We start from the raw sequence: 14,688 nt of genomic DNA, 5'->3' as shown, positions 1-14,688 counted from the left end.
CAGAGTCATGTTCGGGGCTTCTGAGGGTGCCTCCAAGTGCAATAAACTGGCTGGTAGAGTGGGGACCCAGGAAATGCTCGCTATAAGACCAGGAACGCCGGCCAGGTGTGGACGTGAGGTGCGGACGGTGTGGATGGGGAGCTCCTGACCCCCCAGGACTCACCCATGCAGAGGCGCACGTTTCCGGGCTTCTGCTGAGAAGTGTGTGAGGTAGAGGCACGGGCTGGAGGAGAGCCCGTGGAACCGGCCCCAAGCCCAGGCCATACTTGTCCACTGAGGGGCTGCAGGGCCCACCTAGGGCCCACGTCCCCGGCAGCACTGTGTGCGGCGGCGATGACTCGGCCCGACCCAGGGACCGTCTCCTGGTGGGTGAACATCTGGGGGTGCCTGTGACTGTGGCACTCTCAAGTCCAGCGGGCACCTCTCTTCCTATGGGGTAGGGAGTCAGACAGGACAACTCTGGTCTCGGAGACCCACAAAGGTGAGGACTTAGGTCCCTTCCTGGGCCCGTCTGGGGACCAGGTGTGCTCGCGACTGAGGCCTGAGCTCGGGCCGGTGAACATCGCTGGGGAGATGAGTCGGTTTTGGTGAGTGAATGTTTGCGAGTGAGTGAGGGGCGGCTGCCTGCTTCTTTGCTTGGGGACCACGGCCTCCTAGGGGATGTGGCCTTGGGACTCAGGGCTGAGCTCGTGCCTTTCTCCAGTGGGGCCAGTCCCAGCCGAGGAAGGCCTTGGGTACCCTGGCTGGGTGTGGAACAGCTGCTGGCTGTCAGACGCGTGGCTTCTGAGATGGAGCTGCCTCGTGGGGCCGCGTCTGAAGTGGCATCTGGAGGCTGAGGGCCCCGAATCAGGGAGGAGTCCTCCTGTAGTGTGGCTGGCAGGCAGAGTGGAGCTGCCTCTGAGGATGGCCTGGACAGCTCATCCTGGCTCTCCTCTTCCTCCTCCTCCTCCTCCTCTTCATCTTCATCCAGGTCTGAGTCTGAGTCAGAGTCCTCCAGGTCTGAAAACTGGTGCTCCTCCACAGCTTCGGAGCCCTCTCGCCCCTCTGAGTCCTGGAGTAGGTCGTCACTGGTTCCTGAGGGGAGGACACAGGGCACTCCAGATTACAGCTGCTCCGGGTTAAGCCCGGTCCCACTGCCTGCCAAGTAGGCATAATGCCACATGGCAGACAACCAAGTGACATAGCAGACAGAATACTCTGTAAATAATAGTGCACAATGACCTCACGCCTCAGTGTACAAGTTCAGCTCTGAGGGCTTTAGGTACGTGAATTCGTGTAACCCTCAAAGAAACCTGGGATCGCTGGGAAAGCGGTGGTTCTATTCTTACCGTCATGTTGTGGATAAGGAAACCAAGGTAAGGGGCATTAAGTAACCTGCCCAAGTAAGGCAGAAGCAGGCCTGGGACCTCACTGGGGCAAACAAGACCATCTGCTTCCTGGTTTGTCGGTGTGGGCTCCACTGTGAGTCAGTTGTAGTGCTGGCCTCAGTCTCTCCTTTTGTTAAGTAGATGTCTCACTGCAGGCCTGGTGCACGGCAAGGGCCCAGAGAATTACAGCCACTATGACCTTATGCCTGATGGCATCTATTACTCTGGGATAGGGCATGCCGGCTGGCCCAGCAGACATTCACAAACCAGATGCCAACATGACCAGGCTGGCCCTCACAGAAGCTTTGGGCAGATGGCAGAGTTTAGCCTCTGTGAGCACCTGGGTTAGGCTGGTCTCAGTCTTTAGGGAAGGCCTCACCCCTACCACCCCTGGCCTGTGGAGCACTGTGAGTGTCAGCCTCCAGGTCTGGCATCTTATGGGGTAGAGGTTTCCCTCCGCTGGGTTGAGGCTGTACCATTACCAGCAACATAGCACGAGGCATCACTGAAACGGACAGCCTTCTGCACTCTGAGGATCACCTGGAGAGTTTGTGCTGTTGGTCCGTCACTAGACTGCTGTGACATGACCAGTTCGTGCTGGTTCCGGGCGGTTTAATGTGTCCACTAGCCCTATAGCTAACCCAGACACCAATATTCTATTTTCTCCTGGTCAGGAAAGGTAGGCCCAGAATCCCGGGGTACTGGCTTTGGCTCTCCACCATGCCCAAGAAGGCCCGGAACAGTGATGCTAATGCCTCAGCAGCCAGGTGCCAAAGTGGATAATGTGAACATTCATTAGGACAGACAGCAAACTGTGGGTAGAGAAGGAACTGTCAGGCAGGGGGAGGGTCATGAGGCCAAGGGCAGGGTTTTGGGCAGATGGGGGCAAAAGACAAGGCCCTGAGGGCAGTGGGTGATGGGAATGGGAGAAGACAGAACAGACGGGAGGGGGGAGGGGCAAGGCCTGGCATCAGCTCAAGGACTTATTTTGTTGACCTAGGACGTTGACAGGAGCCCTGACTGCAGGCCTCAGCTCTGCCCTCCCGCATAGAGAAGGCCCCAGCACACCCTACAATCATCCAGCTATCTCCTGGCCCTCATGCTATTACACTGTAGTTCAAAATGAATTATGCTTTGATGAGCAGGTGTAGCTCCAAGTCCCCACCCCACCATCTTCTCGCTGGGTGCTGATGGCTGTTTATGTCCTTTTGTGTTCGCTACCGGCTTCTCCATCTGCTTCTCCTCTCCCATGGGCAGGTGGCCCAGGCGGCACTGTTAGCATTTGCAGATGAAGGCTGAAGCAGGGTCCTCCCCAGTCAGCGACACCCAGCAGGACGGCCCCAAAGCCCTTCTTTACTGAGGAGAAAGTGAAGGCCCCTGTATGAGTTCCCAGTGCAGGGATGGTGGAAGGCCTCTCCAGACCACACTACGTCAGGCACTCCACATCCGGTTCCAGCAGGTATCTAAAGGATTCCCCTGCCTGCCTGAGCATCTCCCCTTCCTGATATTCCACACGAGGCGTTTCAGCCATTATTGCCATCAAAGCATTGGATAGAACGTTCTGGGTGCAGTTTCTAAGACTGGCCACATGGTGGCGGTGGCTGACAATCTACTCCCGCTGGAGCTGCAGGCCTCCTGGCTGGGTGCTTTTCAGGGCAGTTCCTGCTACCAACAGTACAGTTCAGGATACACCAGTTCCTAATGTCTGCCCTGGGTCTGCCTTGGCGCAGGAAGTAACAACTCCACCCTTCCGGTGTCTTAGTTATAAGTTATCCCTGGTCCCTTTCTCCTCCCTTCCTCTGCCCTCTATGATGTACAGGACACTTAGGGCTCAGCCTCCGAATGCATCTGGAATCTGACCCCTTCTCACCTGAGCCATGCTCACGTGTCTGGCCTGGATCACACAGGCAGGGAACGTGTGCATCACCCCTGTGACACTCAAGGATAGAGGACAGATGACAGCCAAGTTGGCCCCCTGCCTTTCATGGCCCTTCCTGGTCCCAGCTCTGGGCTTTACTTTTCCTTGACTTGAAATGGGGCAATACAAGTGCCTACTGAATGTGCAGGGACCTCGACAAGGCACCACCCATAGTGGCCTGGCGAGCATTTTGGCAACATGGGGACCTCACATTACTGTTTGTGAAGGCAGTGCTTTGAGTTCTAAACATTGGTTTATTCAATGTTAAAGGAAGCTGGATCTGATTCTTGTTAAATTACTTTAAACAGAAAATAAAAGCCACAACTTTCTCCTTCCTCCTCTCCCTTTACCTCTTCTCATCTTGTCATACTAAGCCCTGATCCTGACTTCAGAGAATCTGCAGCTAAGGTCTGTCACTTCTGGAGGACCTGCCCATCCATCTGCCAGAGCCCCTCTGGCTTCCTGCCTGGCTTCCCTCCTTACCCATGTCCCTGCCCTGTCTGCTATCAGCCTGCCTCTAGCTTGCCTCTGATGCTGGAGGACCATAGCCAGGTTGCAGTGATGTGTCAGGGCTGGGAAGGGAGGGGGGCAGTGGGACTAGCTTTGCCTTTCTCGGTGACACTCACAGCCCTACAGGCCATGTGTTAGGCTCCTGGCAGAAGAGGCTTCTAGCTAAGTGCCTGAAGATCCAGGTACCTCGGGGACAACGCAGGGCACGTGATTAGAATGTGCCTGACCCACACTGGGTGCTCCGTGTCGCCTGTAGTTACTCGTGGGCTCGTGTTCAGCGGGCACTGCCTGAGCTCCCACTGGTGCTGGCACTGGAGCACTAGGTTATACGGAACTGCACAGCAACGGGCTGTGTGGCCCCGGGAGCATGTGTCACTTCCCGGTTGTTCAGCAAACTAGACGGGAGGGTGTGGAATGGAGGGAGGGAGAGGAGAGGGAACAGTGGTAGAAATGAGGGTGGCTGGGAAGGGGGTTGGGCCAGGGGTAAAGGGGGGAGAAGGGAAGTGCAGAGGGAATCAGGGAGAGCGGAGGCTGACCCCGTACCTTCTTCGGCTTCCAGCTCCTCCAGCACCCCCGTCTCTTGGCACTTTTTGCTGTGGGCTTTCGACTTCATGTGCTTAGTCAGATTCCCTGGAAAGAAACGAGAACAGATTCATGGCCTGGTGTCAGGGAGAGAGCAGAGAGGCTGGGATGCATGAAGGCAGCAGACGCTGCCAGGGCACAGCTCTGTAGACAAAGTGCCAAGGGCTGGGCAGGCCGAGGCATCCTGTGCCCCCATGTCCAGCCAGTCTATGCCACCATAACTGCTACGGAAGGTAAAATACAGGAGCAGGGTGGGGAGGGCATGTGGCTGGGAGAGGACAGGGTACAACGGGAGCCAGAGATGCTGGTTAAAACACAGAGACATTAAAAGACCACGCAAGTGTATTTTTTTTTTCTGTCTTATGTTTGGGCCCGGGAGCTTGTGGCACACTCAGAAAACATGATGTGCAATCTTAAATGCTGGAAACGACACGGGGTTCTCATGACTAACATAGTGGCTGGGGACTGAGAAGTCCTTCTGACTGGGTGTACTACTAGATCGCCTAAGGCAAACCTTAGGGACTAGGCAGAGAAGCCAGGACATGGTTTCTTGCAGGAGCAGTGAGGTATGTAGGCAAGGGACATGAGCCCCACAGGCTCTGGGATCCAGGCTGGGATTGTCTTAGCAAAATCCTCTGTCTGGGGCCAGGGCACAGTGCAGATAGAGCTTGGACAGGTTGTCCAAGGCTCTGTGAAGCTCTGAGGTGCTGCCCCGAGTTGTAGGCCTAGCCCCATAGGTCGAGGAGCTGGAGCGATAGCTCCTGGGGCCAGGCTTACAATAATAGCAACGGTGTCAGGTTCCCCATGGCACACAGATGTGACAGACAGGCTTCAGGATGATGAGCTTTGTGGACAGTGCTGTCCCATCCCCAGAGAACACAGACAGACGCCACATGAGGTTCCTTGGGGCTGTGCTCTGTGGACTGTTGTGTTTCCACGTGGCTGATCATATAACATATTGGAGGCTCCCGAGTCAGGTGCACTGTCTCACGAGCCTTAAATTGCCAAGTTTGAATGGACAGATGGAAGGGGGTAGAATAGAAAGTCTGGATGAAATCTCTGGAAATGAGTGCGCAGAGGGACTAGGGGAAGGAAGAATGTATAACTGAACGGAGGAAGGTGGAGAGAAAGAGTAGGGGCATGATGACGGATGGATGGGACACTGGAGGAGAAGCCGACGGCCGGCAGATGGAGGAGACAAGAACCACAGAGAGGAGGAATGGGTGTGGTTGGCCTGTCAACAGATGGGATGGACGGCTGCAGGAACTGAGAAATGGACGCCCACATGTGGCTGTGTACGGGAGGCCAGACCAGAGGGTAAAAGAAGAATGGGCAGGGAGAGGGAGTGGGGGACAAGAAAACCTGTGCAGAGGGACATGGACGGGGACACTGTTAGATGAGTGGACAGGAGAGGGGACTAACAGGAAGAGAGATGGACAGAGAGGTAACATAGCCTAACCGAGCGTCATCGCTGCTCAGAAACACCAGGTTTGCTGAGGCTGCTGGGGAAGTGAGATTCCTGAGGTTGGGCCAATATAGTGGCTGAGACTAGAGAGGAGCTAACACTTCCCACTCATCATCCAACTCTATCCTGCCCAGCTTGGCCTCCCTCCTGCATCTGGACGGAGAGCTCGAGTCAGTCCCATGCCCTTCATGTTCATTGGCTGAGTGGAGCAGGCAGGAGGTAAGACAAGAGAGCTGTGGACCAGAGATCCCAACTGTCCTGAGGTTCCAGTCCTTGGGTCCCTTCTCTGAGCACCCTCGGTCACAAAGGACGTGAATGCTGCCATATACATTATACCTGAAGACTTTAGATTTCTGTTCAGCCATGCTAGACACAGAGCAGAATAGTCTTCCAAGAAATGCATCCCAGAAGCAAAGTGGTGGGTGACACTTCACAGACCATGTCATTCAACCCACCAGGCTCAGTCCCTCTGTTTCTGACCTAACTCTGGGCTCAGGTGCTGATGACATCATTGGGCAAGATTCTTGGCTGTCCTGGGTGCTGACAGGGCTCCTGTAAACCAGTGCAGTGAAGCAATTGGCCCAGAACCAGTGTTGGCTAATGTCAAGCTCTGGCTAGATTCAGGTCTTGGGACCCTCTGACGCGGCTGGTCTTGCAGTGGCCTTTTGTAGGGAGATGACCTGGTGGAAGGGGCGCTGGGGTGGGTCTGGGCTCTGTATTGCTAACTATGTTCTCTTGAGCAAGCTTTTCAACGTTCCTTGCTCTGTGGGGTCCTAGTTTCTGTTTCTTTAAATACCCACCTCGTGGGGACACTGGGAAGATCGTAAGGCAAAGCAGTGGGAGTGAACTATGACCAGCCCAGAGTATCACCCCTCTCCCCCCCAGGACAATCTTTTATTTAATATTGTGCCTGGGATGCAACCCAGGGCCTTCTGAATGGTAGGCAATCACTCTACTGGCAAGCTGTGTCTCTGGCTCTGACTCGCCAGGTATTGTATTAGATGGGGAGGGGGCTGGTGATCACAGGATGTTCTCAACCTTGAGGAAGGACCTCAGCAGCTCTCTGAACAGGCAAAAGGGAAACCCAACCCTCAGAGGCCTGTCCTGCCCCATCAACATCCTGTAGAAACTTTAGGGAGGAGGCTTGGCCAGTCAAGGTCTTCTCAGTTAACCTGTCCTCCATGGACAACCCGGCCTGGCATCTGGAAGTAGAGGACAGGTGGGTGGCTGGAAGACCGAGTTGTCTGGGAGGGAAGCTGGTTCTTGCAAGTATCAGACCCTGTCACCTGGGCTGAACAAGGGCCTGTCCACAGCTACCATTTCTGTTCCCTAGGTGATCAGTGTAAGGGCTTGTCTATGGCTCAGCCACCTCTAGAAAGAATCTGAAAAGAGGAAAGGGACCTTCCTAGGGCTAGCCTCCTACCTCCTCCTGCCCCATGCACTGAGACCCTCCTCAAAGAGTTCCCAGAGGCCAAACTGCCACCTCAGTGTGTGACAGACACAAAGACAAGACACAAACAGGCAGACAGACAGACAAGAAGAGTCCCCTGGCACAGGCATTGCCAGGTGGTGCAGACAAGGAATTGAGGTCTGCCAGGTCCAGTCTCAGTACTCATATATCCTGGCTGGAGCCACAACTCAAGGGCAGGGCCTGGCAAGGAGGCAAACAGATCCTGAGAGGAGAGAAAGTCCTCATATTATCATAGCTGATGGACAACAGGACTTCAGAGATGTGGCTCCAAGGAGGGCTGGGTGCTCTGGCCTCCTGCCCTTTCCCTTCATATCTAATGGGGAATCTCTTCCTTTTCTCACCTATTATCACCTCTGTCCACTCTGTGCTGAGCATGAAGTGTGAGATTCCAAGTTTCAGGCTTACTTTTCCTGTGCCTGGCTCAGAGGCCCAGGGAGGAACTCAGCTTGCTCCCAGTCATTGGCCAAGAACAAAACCCAGTCTCCTGAAGGTACTTCCTGTACCCTAGGATATACTCTCAGGACCCTCTGGATCTCTGGAGTGGTTCAGAGACAGAGAGACCCAGGGAAAAGTTCCCAGAGGATAAACTGTCACCTCAAACAGACCTTCCAGAATGAGTGAGGCCAAGGTGCTAAGTGGGAGTTCCTCAGGGAACTGGGGCCAGGTGCGTGTGCACCGTGGGTAGCCCAGAAGGGAGGCTTCCTCAGGGCTCTTCTTGCTGAGGGCAGGACAATGCAATCCCTCAGCAAACCTAGAAGAGCACTGCGGCCATCCAGAGGTTGCCTTAGCCAGCGGAGGGTGGAAGATGAGGCCGCTGCATCCTTGGGACAGAGGTTGGGTATTTGTGATCTCCTCTGGCCCAATCAAGAAGTGCTCCACTTGCTTCCTTGTTTAAGTTGTCAGCCAGTGGTTCCAATCTCTCTTCCACAAAAGCCCAGAAGATGAGAGACTGGAGATGGGGGTGTGGGGCAGAGGACCCACACATGCTAAACTGGGCTGCTTTGGGACAGGTGCCTTATCAGCACCCATTGAGACACTGTTTCCGAGATGCTAAGGAAGAGGGCCAGGAAAAGGAAGTGGAAGGGTGGGCGTCTCCATCCAGTTCCAGATCATGGTGGGAAACTGTGTGCTGAGCTCGAAGATGATGGAGAGAAGACAGAGGCGAGCAGGGTCTGCTAATAGGTAAGAAAGGAGCAGTGGAGCATGCTGGGAAAGAGGCCACTGGGCCTGGGAATATGACAGGCAGCTCCTGACCCAGGGTGGCAAGAGCAGAAAGCTACAGGAGCCTAGAGGGCTCAGCTAACTCCTGTCCTCAGCTGTAGCCCTGTCCCTTGTGAGTCAGAAGAAAGGGCAAGAGGAAAGCCAAAGTCTGCCTTGGGATCTGTCTCTGGAGCCCCCTGTGGCTCCTCCTCTACTTAACTCTGAAGAGAAGACAGAATCCTCATCTCCAAACACAGGCATCTACAAAGTGTGAGAGGCAACCACCTAGGGTGTTCAACCTTGCAAGGCCCACCATTTTTCTCTGCAAGCAAGCCACAGGACCTCCCAGCAAGGGAAGAGCCCCATTCAAGAACCCTGTCTGCTCCACCCAGGGCCTCGAGACTATAGTGGGCCCAGGCCACCATTGCCCGTCACTGCTCTCTGAGATGCACGCTCTCAACAGCCAGTCCTACCTCTCATAAATGACTGCCAGACCCTGCCCTGACTCTGATGTGGAGGATGGCTGGAAGCTGAAGTGACAGGCTCTCAGGATCAGGGTGGGGGTGGGGGTAGCAGGACCCTATGCTGAATGCTGCAGAGAAGAGGGGTGGATCGGAGAATGCTGGGTGTGGTGAGGAGGAATAGAGAAAAGTGAACATGCGAGAGGGTCGTGTGGCTCCAAGTGGAATGGATCCTCTAGTGCAAGAGTGAGTGTGACGAGTGTGCATGGCAGAGGTCATCAGATCCATGGAAGGCATGCAGAGGAAAGGGTGATGATGTCTACAGAGAACCACAAGTGTGGGCGTAGAGGCTGTGGAATGTGGGTGGGAGCTTGTGTGACCGTGGCAGCTGTGAGCATCACTGACCAGTTGTGCTCTGCCATCGGGACCAAGTGGCGTGGGAGTCCAGGATGTGGGGGTACTCGGCCCTCGGGCACAGGGAGGACTCTGTGCTGGGGCTCCCCCGGGGGGGATCCCTGCCGTGGGTGGGGTGGTGCCCAGCTGACTGCCTCTTACCTTTGGTTTTAAAAGCAAAGTGACAGTGCCTGCACACATAGGGTCGGACGTCAGTGTGGGTGCGGATGTGTTTCTTCAGCATGCTGGGTTTCTTGCAGCGAATTCCACACTCCTCACAGACATACTTCCCTCGGCCGCGGCCTCGCACATATATATACTCCTCGTTTGATTTGTACCTGTGAGCAACAGGTGTCATGTAAAGGAAAAAAAAGGGGGAGGAGGCAGGCAGAGTCCTACCTCGGAAGACTAGCTGTATCCAGCCAGGTGTGGACACTGCGGAGGACGGTGTGCTACCGAGGACTACAGAGCTGAAAGGGACTCAGTCGCCCTGACGAGCCACCACAGACTCCTGCAGCCCAGTGTCAGACAGACGGGATGGATCTTCCCTTTCCCCACAGCCAGAGCCGACTATTCATGACAGGAAAGGAAAGGACACTAAAACAGCAAATTCCCTTCTGGCTGCTGGCTGGCTTTGCACAGCCTGCTGCTGTCATGGCTCTGCCACAGAGAACAGCCACTGGAGGCCACCAGAGCCACCAAGAGAGATTCATAAAGTAATAGCTACTGCCATCCATCAAGCCGTTCATCTGAAGTAAGTCACCGTTGCCTCACAAGGAAGAGCTAAACAGGTTCACTGAAGAGCACCTAGTCAGAAAGGGCTGGCCCAGAACCTGCACCTTACCACGCCAAGCTGTCGTCTTGGGGTGCACTGTGCGAAGGTTGTCTCTGTGCCCCCTGAGGTGAGTACTGGCTGGATTTGGGTGTTGTTGTTCCTATGAATCATCACCTGCCTCAGAATTTTGCAAAGACTCTTCCTCCCTCGCCTGCTGATTGGCTTCATAAAGATCTACCAGTAGCTGGGCAAGAAAGGGAAGGGCAGAACTTTCAGCTGAGAAAGGGTCTCTGAGATGAAATCAGTACTGGGGGATTTGCCAGTGGGACACGGAGGTGACCGGTAGTGCACAGGGGCTGAGGGAGAGGTAAAGAAGTAGGGTGGGGTGGGCTAGAATCATAGGATTAAATTAGATGAACTAGCTGTGAGGTACCCCAAGCTAAAGGCCTAAGCTATGACAAAAAAATAACTAAGTCTCTGTGCCATTATTTAATGGCTGGTGAGTCCAGAAAGTCTTGATGTAGTCATCTCCCCCAAGAGTCAACAAAGGAGAAGGTGACTGATCAGGAAGCCACAGGTGTCTGAGGGAGGAACAGGGGCCATCATTGTTCTGCTGGGTATAGACGGAACCAGAGTCACTGAGCTCTCTGCCTTATCCCACATGGGAGGCATGAGGAACAGCAGGAGAAACCGTTCTAGAAGACCCAGGAGGTAGCCTTCTACCTCAGAAGTCATGGACCACGACAAGACAGAAGGGGATATGTCTCCCCCATGCCCTCAGCAAGAACTGCTCGTCACCAGCTCTCACTGGTGGGGGCAGGTGGGTGGATGGCAGAGAGATGACAGCACCTAGGACTTGAGACTGCTCAGGCTGAGAGACGTGACCAGAATGGGCTCAGAAGAGGGACTCTCAGATAGGGAGCTGCATGTAGCAGTGGGAGGTTAATCTCACACCTCATGCCTACATACCCACAAGTACACACTCCTCACACACCCATGCCTATACATTCACACCTCATGAGAGCACTCACATATCCCTCATGCCCACAATCATACACCCCAAACACCCATAGTCACCCTGACAACTGCAACCCCACACTCCAAACACCCATAGTCACCTTCACGCCATTACAGCCAGTCACACACATCCCACCATCAGGCACAATTCACACCCTCACACCAACAGTCATACACCCCAAACACCCATAGTCACCCTCACATCCACTCAGTCATACACCCCTTACCCTCAGTCACACCCTCTCACCAACAGTCATACACTGCCCACCCTGTCAGACTCACAGTCTCATACCTACAGTCACACATTCAAGTACATACACACACACACACACACACACACACACACACACACACACACACACAACTCCACTCTCACACTCCCACCCTACAATTACACTCCATATCTATCTATCTATCTATCTATCTATCTATCTATCTATCCATCCATCTATCTAATTTATATTTTGTGTTACAAAGAAAGAACTGTAGGCCTTGGGGGGCAGCAAAGGGGCACTCCCAGAGTGCCCTATGTATAAACACAGGGGGTAGCATTCCAAGTGACAGAAGTTCACTTTCATTCTCTTGTGTTCCTTGTGCCCCTGGAGTGCAGTCTTCAAGGGAAGTGAGTTGAGACAGGCACTCTTTCCCAGGGGTGAGGATGGCATTGTGCTGTAGGTTTTCTGTCACCCACCATAAACCTCCAATTGGTGACGGAGGTTCTTTTCAGTGGGTCCATGAGACCCACTCCCTAACGACTCTGCTGTGTCATACTGCTGCTCCCCACACAGCCCCACAGCCATTCTGGCCTCTGCTTACAATGCTCATGGCAACCTGGAAGTGGTTCTAAGTCAGCTCATCTCGACTACTCTCTGACCTCCTCACTCTTCCTCCTTGTCCCATCAAGGACAGGGCTTTTGCATAGAGGGTTTCATCCTATGCTACCTGGTAATGTACTTTAGAAGCGGGGCGCCATCTACCGGCCAGTACGTGGCTAGGCATGGAAGGGAAGGTGGTAGGCAGAAGGGAGGATTCTCAGCAAGGGCAAAGGAAGAAGTGTGTTAACCAGTGTGGGAAGTTGGCAAGAAGAAAGGAGACCACACAAGTCATGCAAGCTGCATGACCGATCACTGGGCAGTTTAAAGAGCCCAGACCTTCTTGAAGTTGCGTTGCAGATAAACTCTCAACAAGAGGCAACTATACACTTGCTGTGGGAATGGTTTAGACTGGGGAAGTCCTAGGGCAGGAAATATGAGGTAGTACAGGAGCAAACTGCAGTTCTTGGCAGCTGTCTGTATAGAGGAGGGATCAGGACGAGAGAGAAGCAGACCATTCACAGGCTGGGAGTGAGACAATGAGGGCCCTCATTTATCAACTGTGTGTAAGACCTAGTTAAGAAGTATACGCAGCGACATCTAGCGGGAACCGATGGGTGCAGAATTTTGTAGATTTGTGAAGAGTAGGGTGGCTGAGTGAGAGAATGGAAGGCTACTCAGGGATGCTGTGGCAAGTAGAGACCTGGGAGGCACAGGGGAGAGGTGTGCAGAAAAAATGCCTATTTAACTTGCCTCATAGGCAGCAAGGCCACAGCAATAAGGACCAAGGGCAGGGCTGAGCTGTGGAAGCCCAGGAGAGAAGGCTTAGAAAGGGGCAGGGCAGCAGGGCTGAAGGTCATGGAGGGCCTGAAGCGTGGTCACCGAAGGCTCAGGGGTTTTAAAGAGACCACTCTGGTTGAACACAGGGTTCAGCCCTATGGCTTGGTTCAACTCTTCGAAGGCTGAGACTGTAGCTTTGTGGAGCACCTTTCTGTCAATGTGGGCTGGCCCTTCCCTGTGTTTAAGTCAGGCCCCTCCTACCAGTCAGCCATGTTCCCTGGAGCATCCCCAGAGTCTAGTGTGCTACCTGGTGCCCAGCAAGAGCTCAGTAAATGCTCACTAGTTTCAGTCAGAACAACAGCCAGGGCTTTTGTTCAAGTATGCTAGGATCAGACTCTGCCTGGTTTTCCCACCTCATGAGCCCTTAAACACAAGTGTCATCTAATGTTGAAGGCCCCTCCAACACGTACAAATGTGAGCTAACAGTCCTTTCCTCCCTCCCTCCTTCCCTCCCTCCCTCCCCTCCCTTTCCTTCCTGCCTTCCTTCCAGTTTTTAAAAAGATTTATTTATCATGTATAGTGTTTTGCTTACATGTATGCCTGCAGGTCAGAAGAGGACACCAGATCCCATTACAGATAGTGTTACAGCCACCTTGTGGTTGCTGGGAATTGAACTCAGGACCTTTGGAAAAGCAGATAGTGCTCTTAACTGCTGAGCCTTCCCTCCAGCCCAGAAGAGAGGCTCCTTCCAGGTTATTTTATAATTAAATGTTAAGTTAGCATACAAAGTAACAGATTCAGCATGGCACACTTCTGTTTCATTAGACTTTGTTTCTCCTACCCTACATACCCTTTGCCCCTATACCTGCTCTGGCTGGTTCCTCTCAACAAACAATTCCCCTTTCTGTTTTCTGCCTTATGTAGCCTTACTATATAGCCCAGGCAAGCCTCAAATTTTCAGTCTTAACTGTTATAGGCATATAACATAGCTTTCTAATGAGGATGGATATAAGGACAGAGTAGAGGCCAGAAGGACTTGAGTCTGACCTCTGGATTTTACTAGAACTTGATAGTGGCCCCCCACACCCCCTTTTAGGGAGAGTCCATCTTCACTCCTTGGGAATGCAAAGCACCTTATAGACTAAACATTATCCACCATCCTTCCCTACTCCCCAGTCCTTTTGCCCATGTACAGAAGGGAGCCAAGGCCCAAAGAGCTTAACTGACATGATAAGATTGCCCAGTGATGATCTTCTGAGCGCTCACTTGCTGTGCAGGCCACTGCCCACACTTAGATGGTGCTGAAGGTAGTTTCCCAGGGACCTTGTGTGGTGGTTTGAATATGCTTGGCCCAGGGAGTGGCACTATTAGGAGGTGTGGCCTTATTGGAGTGGGTGTGGCCTAGTTGGAGGAAGTGTATCATGGTGGGTGTGGGCTTCAAGACCCTCATCCTAGCTGCCTAGAAGCCAGTCTTCTCCTGTTTGCCTTCAGAACAGGATGTTGAACTCTCAGCTCTTCCTCTCATGCCTGCCTGAGTGATGCCATGTTCCAATCTTGATGATACTGAACTGAACCTCTGAACCTGTAAGCCAGCGTCAATTAAAATGTTGTCCTTGTAAGAGTTGCCTTGGTCATGGTGTGTGTTCTCAGCAGTAAAACCCTTACCTGGGTTCTGCTGTCTGCAGACAGGGAAGAGTAACATTGTTGCCCACCCAGCCTTTCCTGAAACTGTAGCCTGCGATGAAACATCCAGTGTTGACAGCGACAGAGAGCCAGGGCTGGAAAGCAGAGAAGCAAGGGTAGCCTTGTTTGGAGCTGGCCACATCCTCACTACTGGATGCTTTCTCTCGGAGGCCTGACACACAGGCTTCCCTTTACAAAGAGGGAGGAGTGGCTGACCCTCTCTGTCCACTCCAAGGTGACTCCAAGACAGTCTG

General features: G+C 53.5%; 1 protein-coding gene across 6 annotated transcripts in view; it reads right to left on the bottom strand.

The window, feature by feature from the left end:
• The window catches only part of Hivep3 (HIVEP zinc finger 3), a 402,531-nt gene that overhangs the window by 5,234 nt on the left and 382,609 nt on the right, over nt 1–14,688 (bottom strand). For 4 of the 6 annotated variants that reach the window (XM_087549278.1, NM_001107972.2, XM_087549276.1 and 1 more), the window contains 3 exon segments: nt 9,530–9,705; nt 4,339–4,425; nt 164–1,074 (listed from right to left, as the gene is read on the bottom strand). In XM_087549278.1, coding sequence (XP_087405404.1) covers nt 164–1,074; nt 4,339–4,425; nt 9,530–9,705 — 1,174 coding nt within the window. 6 annotated transcript variants of the gene reach the window in all.

The sequence above is a fragment of the Rattus norvegicus genome, chromosome 5 (assembly GCF_021556685.1).
Source record: "Rattus norvegicus strain SHRSP/BbbUtx chromosome 5, alternate assembly SHRSP_T2T, whole genome shotgun sequence".
Lineage (NCBI taxonomy): Eukaryota > Metazoa > Chordata > Mammalia > Rodentia > Muridae > Rattus > Rattus norvegicus.
The sequence above is the reverse complement of the archived record's forward strand: the minus strand, read 5'-3'. Positions and strand labels throughout refer to the sequence as shown.